This window comes from Amblyomma mixtum, chromosome 4 (genome assembly GCF_055824585.1).
Source record: "Amblyomma mixtum isolate Tamu chromosome 4, ASM5582458v1, whole genome shotgun sequence".
In the NCBI taxonomy this organism is placed as follows: Eukaryota; Metazoa; Arthropoda; class Arachnida; order Ixodida; family Ixodidae; genus Amblyomma; species Amblyomma mixtum.
In genome coordinates, this window is record NC_143015.1 from 48,619,742 (window position 1) to 48,628,656 (window position 8,915).

General features: G+C 42.3%; 1 protein-coding gene across 1 annotated transcript; it reads left to right on the top strand.

The window, feature by feature from the left end:
- The first annotated feature begins 777 nt into the window (after nucleotides 1-777).
- LOC149346445 (uncharacterized) lies at nucleotides 778-8,089 on the top strand. Its single transcript, XM_089541334.1, has 8 exons — nucleotides 778-825; nucleotides 3,050-3,133; nucleotides 3,221-3,268; nucleotides 3,671-3,718; nucleotides 4,295-4,336; nucleotides 4,923-4,996; nucleotides 6,392-6,614; nucleotides 7,950-8,089. The coding sequence occupies exons 1-8, from the start codon at nucleotides 783-785 to the stop codon at nucleotides 8,057-8,059; spliced, it is 672 nt and encodes a 223-aa protein (XP_089397460.1). The 5' UTR covers nucleotides 778-782; the 3' UTR covers nucleotides 8,060-8,089.
- Nucleotides 8,090-8,915: the final 826 nt, after the last annotated feature.

Sequence of the window (8,915 nt, forward strand, 5' to 3'; positions counted from 1 at the left end):
TGCTCTCGCAAATTCAGAAATAGCCGTTTGGCTTCTCTAGATGTCTAGAACTTATAACCAATGTTACAGGTGATGAAACTGTGTACATTGAAGTAAGAAAAATACTAAGGTTGCAAAAAAGTGCATTTTGAGCCAAAAACACTGGTTAATTTCACCCTGAGGTGATCCAAGTAAAAATACAAACAATGACAGGTTACATAGAACAATTTATTGCCTTTCATTTCTTACATTTTAATCGAGGTAATTTTTGTTTAAAGTGAGAAAAGAATTTTTGAAGTTGAGCTCTTGCGTCAGAAGTTGCAAGTTGCAGATATCGGAGAATTGCGACCTGCACTTGGACCTGTGAAGAGCCACATGTGGCTCGCGACCTACAGTTTGCCCCCCCCCCCCTCCTCTTCCCCCCTGTACTAGTGCATTGCACAACTTTCCCCATTATGCTGTGGCATGCTGCTGTCAGGATTAACCTTGATGGATTGCATATTTTGGTGTGCTCAACAGTTCAGCAGGAAATTTTAATTGCGCCTATTCAGTTGCAGGTGACAAAGTCAGCAAAAAAGCTACGGCTTGATGTGCAGCGCCAACAGGAGCTGCAGTTGATTGAGGAGGCAGTGGTGGATGGAGCCGTCGACATGGTTCCTGTTGGATTGCACAACGAGCTGAAGCGCAAAACAGAGGCCTTGGAGATTGAACTGGCTGCGTTGAAGCAAGCCAGGGGTGACCAGCCAGCTACAGCTGAATTTGAAGCTCTTAAGGATGAAGTTGGACAGCTCCGTATTCTGAATATGGAACTGCAGCGCAGCCTTACTTCCAGGCTCTTCGATGCTGGTAAATCCTCTTGAAAAGTTAGCTTCTTTGGAGCTGTTATGTCTTGATGCAGAGCATACTTTCAGATCCATCTACACAATCATGTGTAGTGTGAAACAATTTTTTGTTTCCCCCACACAGACACACACTTGTAAATGTGTTGTGAAGATGGTGGTGAACAGGTACTTCTAAACTTCTGAAATCCATCATAGCTGTGTGGAGGGATGCTTGTTGCTGTCGTGATTGCTTCCTCAAATTTCCAGTTAACTCACTGGCTATAAGTTTCCAAAAAGACAGGAAGAGGATAGGCAGCTGGTCTGTGCAAAGAACCCTCGGTGTATCATGTGCCTTTTAACTCAACGGGAGATCATTAAGCATTAAAAAAGAATTTAAAATCTTTTTTTCTTTTTTGAGGCAGGCCAGGTTTTTTCATTTATCGGAAATTTTTGTTTCTGCATGTGCTCATCGCGTTCAGAATATATATCAGTGCATGCTCTGCCTATTCATTCATTCAATATCTTAGCTAGCGGAAGCTTCCTTGATTTCTTAGCTTTCATTTTCACTGCACATTAAAAAAACAGGGTGGCATATGCATGACTTTGGTAGCGCACATTAATGGCATGCCAGCACACAGTTCGGCACTGCTTATGTCAACAAAAGTTGGAAAGTAGGCTAGTTGATGGTGGACGCGCATTGCTAAGTGGCCAAGTGAAATCTTAGTGCATTATGAAACAGTAATCTGCAGTATTTTTGTTGGGAGCTCAGAAGAAAGAGCATGTTTCGCTTCTATTTAGGCCATTATAAGCTGATGAGCTGCATTACAGAAATGATCTAGTGTTTTATGTAGCCCTTCATGCTGAGTACCATATTTCCATTGGGTATAAAGAACAATTGCATTGTTTTCAGTGAAAATTGAATCTTAGCCTCTTCACTGGTATGTTGTTGTTAATTTGGCAGCAAAGGACATAATTATTGCTGGTAAAATCAGATTGGAAATCTTTCCACCGGCTGATTCAAACTTTTGAAGTCTTTGCTGAAAAGGACAGGTTGCCACCGTTTTGAAGTTAATGATGCAGTGCCATAACCATGCCACAACCATGCAGTGCCGGCACCAAAAAAAATGTTCTAAAATAGGCTAGCTGCGGCTGTCACAGGACTGAGCTGATTAGAAATCAGTGAAAAAGGTCTGATTTTTCCATGTGCATAGCTAGGCTTTTGATCATAAACAGGAAGCCTGAGTATGTCATAGAAGTTGCCAGACTGAAGCAGGAAGGTTAGCATTGTATTGAACAAATAACCCAGCCACAGGACGAAGGACAGGGAAGAGACAAGGCGCACACTGCGACTGAAACTAACAACTGTGCAGCAAGTTTTCTTGGGAGATGGATGTGCTTCATTAGAACACTGTTGTTAGTTCCAGTTGCAGTGTGCGCCTCGTCCCTTCCCTGTCCTTCAGCGTTTGCCTGGGTTATTTGTTCAATACAGTGCACCAGCTGACCCAGATCGCAACTTTTCTGCTAAAGTATGTACCAGTACTGCAGCCTGTGAACCATGGAATTATCCCTCCTGCGGCCTCAGTGTTGCAGAGTAGGCAAGGCAGATTTCGTTTGCAAACAGTATCCAACATCAGGAGTTCAGTTTCATGACACGCAGGTACTGCTTGCAACTATAGCAGAGATTTGGATAGCATGGTGGAAGGCGACAAGCTGGATAACGTGGAAGTAAACTCTTGTATACAGGTAAAAAAAAGAGTTGTATGAAGAAACCTAGCAAAGATTATCGGTAGCGTTGCATTGCTGTTTGTAAAGCCGATACAATTTCTTCCAGTGTCGTGGCACTGGTGAACATTGCCATAGGGGACAATAAATTTTTACCTTTTCTCTAAACTCTACTTCAGAGAAAATTTATTGTTCGATACGGCAATGTTTACTGAATTATGACATTGGAAGTAATTGTATGGGCTTTCCAAATAACAAGGTAATGTTATCAGTAATCTTTTCTCGGTATTAAGTTGCGCTGTGAGCAAAATCATTAAGTGCCAGCTCATTGGCCTGTGTTTGATGAATTTATGTGATACCTGATTGGCACTAATATCCTCAGGTATAGGAAGCTGGAGTAATGAATTAACAGAAGTGTTTTAGGCAACTAAACTTATGTACTTAAAAACCGAATTATTCACTCTTATGTGCTATGATATGTAAGGGGGAAAGAAGGGATTACTTTTAAATTTATTTTTCTTTTTCAGAAGTGAGGCTGATATATGCAGCTGCCTCTGATCTTCCACTGAATATTGTGTATCAGCCCGCACTAGATAGTATGGAGAAGAATGGTAAGTAATTATTTGCCCACTTGCATTCTTTTATTTTCCTAAACTGATTTGAATGCCTCTGAAGCTCTTTACTTGTAATATCTGCAGGACAAGCCTCGGCGAGCGTTGCATCCCCACAGTGCCAAGTTCAGCATGGTAAGGTGTATACATTCTAAACACGTATTGGTTTGTTGACATGTGGTTTGCTGGTGGCAGTTTCATGACATTTCAGGACGTGTGTTTGTAAGCAGAATCTGTAAACTTCTTGAACCTAGCGAGAGAACACTGTTTAGTTGAACCGGGTCAATTTGAGAGTTATCAGAATGATAGAGCACCGTTGCATTACCATGTAGACTGACACAGATGCTATGCTTAACTCCTTGAAAGTGAGGCTAAAATGAAAGTGCTGACGTAAGTATACCTTTCACTGGCGAGACTTTGCACAGCTGCTTTGTCTGATGTGGCAGTGCAACAGTCGGAAGTACTGGCATGCCTTACTGCAAATAATTATGGAAGAGAAATTCCTCTGCAGCTCCTTATAACTTGCTGTTCCTGCAGGACAAGCCTCGGCGAGCACTGCTTCCCTGGAGAGCCCAGGTCTGCTTGGTAAGATACTCTTTCATGTATTGGGTTTAGTGATCTGACAGTTTAGCGCGGTTTTGGATCGTAGTCGTATGTTGGGAGAAAAAAGCCTCGGTAGTTGGCTAACTTATTACTTGCTGTACCTGCAGGACAAGCCTTGACGAGCACTTCTTCCCTGGAGAGCCCAGGTCTGCTTGGTAAGATTCTCATTGTACTCCTGTGTTGGTTTGGTGATCTGAAAATTTTGGTCTGCTTCAAAATATAGTGTTCATAAGCTGAGGCCGACTCGCCTGGGAAAGTTTGCTTAATGCTTGAAAGCCAATGAGCATCAGACCAATTTGATGTTGCTGAGAATTACTTAGCACCATTGCACGGCCCATGCAGTACGAAAAGAATGCCATGATTAATTCTTTGAAAGCAACAATACATGAAAGCACTTTCTGAAGACTACCTGTTCGTCTTACTGCAAAGGCTTTGCACGGCTTCTTTGCCTGCATTAGCCATGCAACAGTCTGGAGTGCCTGCGTGCCTTATTGCAGGTAATAGTGGAAGAATAACACATCTGGAACTCCTTTTTACTCACTCCATCCGCAAGACAAGCCTCGACAAGTGCTGGTCCCCTGGAGAGCCCAGGTCTACGTGGTAAGATTGCTCGATTGTTGGTTTGGTGATTTGACAATTTTGATCCACTTCAAAATATAGTGTTTATAAGCTGAAGCTGACTTGCCTGGGAGAGTTTGCTTAATGCTTAAAAGCTAATGAGTGTCAAATTATTTTGGTATTTCTCAGTTATTTAGCACCATTGCATTCTCCATACAGTGCGAAAAAATGCTATAACTCCTTTAGAGTGAGAATAAATGGAACGCTTTCAGAAGATTACCATTTGCTCGAATGACTTTCCATGGTTGTTTTGCCTAATATAGCCATGCAACTGTCTAGATTATCTGGACACCTTAGTGCAAGCTTTAACTGAAGAGCAACGCCTCTACAACTACTTTTTACTTGTATACCTGTGGTACAAGCCACGATGAGCACTGCTTTTTTTTTATATCAGTTTCGGAGTAGAGGTACCACATGCAGTGTTTGAATATTCCAGCCCCCATGAAAAAGTTAAGTATATAAGAAGCTATGTTAATTGATCATTTTATGGTTTGATCATCCCTGTGCATGCACATTGTATACTTTTGTTGGTGTTCAAAACAAAAAGTCAATTTTCGTCTTTGTGCAGGAGAAGGAGGCCATGGCCACTGCCCTGTCACTGAAGCTGACATACAAGTGGGCTCTGCCAGGGATGATGGAAAAGTAATCACCTTTCTTTTTTACAAGCAAGCATGTAAACATCTGGTGGAGATGGTGTTCCATGGCTCCCAGTTTTACTGTAAGCACTGTGCTTTAAAATATAAAATATCTTGTCAGCTTAAATGGGACGACAAATTTCTTATGGTCTAAAGTAGGCTTTTTGAATTATTATAGATAGATGTGCACAGGTATGCAGACAGCTACAGTATTCATTTTAAATGAGCCTCAGGGGAGCATTTATGGAGGGAGGTGGTGGGGCATTGGTAAATTTCACATAAGGAAAACATGCAGAACACCATTTTTTTAACAAAAGGCGAAGAAATACATGGCTAAAATGTGACTGCTGCCCCAAGAGAGTGCCGTATATCCGACCCTATGTTAAATTAAGCCTACTCAATAACATTTTGAGTCTGCTTAATTTTTTGTTTAGTTTCAAGATTGCATAGGTCAGGAAGATAGCACCTCTAAGGGAATAACCTGCAGCACAAGCATATTAATTGCTGCTTTTCGATGTGGCAGAAGACTTCAAGCTGCTAATTGGGTGCTTGCAAGGAGAGTTAATTTGTCATACTGAACTGCTGTTTCATGTGAGCAGTAAATTTACAAAAGCCTCTCCTGCATTTCTAACCTGCTGTCAGGCACTTTAGTTGCGCAGCTGGTAAGCCTGTTCGCAACACAGCTGCATTGATCATGCTTAAACTGCTAACAATGTCCAATGTATTGAACAAGTTGCATAAGCCCATGTTATCATCAGTGGTGTGTTAGCTTTGAATATTTTGGGGCCAGATGTAGAATCCACTTTCTCCTTAACTATATTCCTCAAAGACAAATTTAGGCAGCCATTTTTGCATTCATGTCTAAACTGGAACACTATTTTTGTAAAGAACCCGTAGTAGCTTTTTCTGATTCACAGCTCAAGCTTTTGTGGATATGGAATTTGGAGCAATGTTTTGTCATATTACGCGTTGCTGTTGTTATTGGAGTTTGAAGTCTTATGTGGGCATCACACTAATGTGACGCTTGAAAAAAGTGACAATGCAACACTCTAAAAACTCATAAGGTGTGGTAGAACTGCTTTCATATGGATACTATTGTGATATTCATGACTTCTGCATTTTTTGTGCTCCATACCATGAGACTCAGGAGAAAACAGTTGCCCAGCCTGTCATATTGGCTTTGAGGGGACTATACAAAAAGTGCTAAATAGCGTGACAGTTTTTGTTTTGCGTCATTGTCAAGTGACCTTAAGTCGCCATCATGTGCTAGAGTACTATGTAATGCTTGATGGTGCTACTGAAAGCTCCTCTGTCAAGGTACTTATAGCCTCAGAGCACAGAAAGAGGTCTGAAAAAATAGGCCGCAGGAAAGTATTAACAGCTGTGTGCACATATTTTGCAGGTCTATGCTGGAAGCGGTGCCTGGGTGGAGCCACAGGTGTGGACTAGGCTCTTCCAGGCGCCATCCGACTCGATGTTCTGCCGGATGGCGGCTCAGGTGTACTGGAGCACAGAAGAGTTAAAAAACAGGAGTGTGACTGGAACGCTTTCAAACAGAAGCCTGTCTCTGGGCAAGACAGAGCCAAAGCCTGCATTGACGCCGCAGAAGCTGACTTCTCTGAAAGGTGTGTTGACCCTTTGGTGACTCTTTTGCTTTATGTCTAGCGTTGCTCAGTTAGTAAATGGCCACGTAACAATAATTTGGAACCTAAACTTCTCATCATACCTTGTGGGCTGTGAGTTTTGGTACAGAAGGAAAAATGTTTCAATGACTGCACTTCAGGATACAACTTGTCCACAGGTTATTTACAAACAGTAGACAAGCAGGAAGCTGTTTGCTGGAACTGGTCACATTAAATGCATCATCATTTGCATCATCGTGTACGTGCAAAGTATGTTAATAAAACTGGAATTAAACAAATTTAAGAAGTCATGACAGACCCATTGTTCAAGGAATTTTCACCACCGGACAACACTGCTTATAGTTCACAGATCCAGAGCTGTGTCCTGTAATTAATGGCAGCTCACTCACTTTTAAAGTTATCATGTGTGCATTTTTTTCAATGCAGAACACTGCGCTATACCACAGCAGTTAATGAAGCTGGTTCTGCAGCAAGCTGTATTACTTAAACTTGTTCTTCTGCTCTTAACTAAGAATTCATTGTATTCTGCCCATAGTTATTATTGAAGCGTTAAATGTTTGTCCGTGGCAGAGCTTACAGAGATACGGAGGAGAAATTGAAGTTGGCCTAGCTGGATGTAGCTCAGCAGTTTGAGATTGAGTTCATATATTTTAAGAAGGCTTCTCATAAATTTGTTGTGGTGTGTGGAATTTAACGTCCCAAGGCTACTCAGCCTATGAGAGATGCTGTAGTAGAGTGTTCTGGAATAATTTTACATCACCAGAAGTGTTAAACATTTACTGACATCGTCCAGCACATGGACGCCTTTTGCATTTTGCCTTCATCGAAATTGGGTGGCTGCGACTGGGTTCGAGCCTGAATACTCAGGCTTAGTATCTGAAATCCTAACCACTAAGCAACTACAGCTAGTCCTTCTCATGAATATGTCGCAGTCTGCACTGACTACCTAAAAGCTCTTGACCGCGTCGAATCATCTCAGAAAAAAGTTTCTACCTTGCAGAGTAACATGGTGGTGCTTTTATGCTGCCACTATTTTGTCAGTTTATTGTGTAAAATGTATGTTGCCAAAGGCAAAGTGCTACAATGCACTTGTATGAACCACCAGTGGCTATTCTGTTCCAGATTGGGCTGGCCCTTAGTCACAAAGCAATTTTTCATTTGGCTATATATAATGCACTATATGCAACTTTTGAAACTGCAGTCCTTGACTGCATTGGGCTTCTTTGCTTTACTTCTTCTTTTGAGAGTTGCTTGTGGAAATCTTTCTGTACTGCCCCTCAATCCATACATTGCCCTTAATATTTATTCTTTCTGCAGCTTTGTTCCGCCTCTACATGGGGGACACAAGCCCAGAGGAGTCTGCAAAACGGCTGAAAGCGGTGCGCAAGCATCTTGCTCAGAAACTGGGTGATGTACAGCGCAAATAGTGCGCAACATAATAAAGGTGTTCTGTGAAATTTTTTGTAACTGTTATCTAGAGACACACATTTTGCTAAAAAAGTTATTGCACCATTTATTTGCAGCATGCAGAAATAATTTTCCAGTTTATCCAAGTTCTCCTTTTAAAGTATTCAGATAATCGTTTTAAGCTTGTCCAAAGATACCAGCAGGATTGTGTGTTGAAACAACGTGAAGGTGCCATGGTCATGTGTCTGCGTGAGCTTCATGCTCACGGGCCAACAGGCCTTCAGGCATGCACAAAAGCAGGCCAATACCAGTAGGCCGACACCACCAGGCCAATACCAGTAGGCCGATTCCAGTAGGCCGACACCATTAGGTCCAACACCAATAGGCCCGACAGCAATACACCCAACACCGATAGGCCCAACACCAATAGGCCCAACACCAGCAGGCCCGACACCAGCAGGGTCCCAATTTACGGATTGCCAACAGACCTACAGCCTGTTGGATTTTCTGATAGGATCCCCGTACTCGGCGCCTATGGCACCAAGGATGCCTAGGGCATTCAGGGACAGCGCCTATTTCTCATAGCAGGGATTCTTGTCAAAGCAATATGGCGGGCGTACACGAAGCTGCGGCGAAATAGGCCACGAATTTTGACTTGACAGCTTGCTGCAGCAAAACTACGGGAAAGCCAAACTTTGCAGAAAGATAAATAACGGCTCACCGGTGTTCGAATGCGTGGACGATGGACTACTTCAATTTTTAGAGCCCGATCGCTTAGGAAGTGGTTAACATCGCAGTAACAAATGTCTGGCCTGATAAAGTATATGTTTCCAGAGATAAAGAAAATTTTTAATCCATGTGCACTGCGCTTTTTGT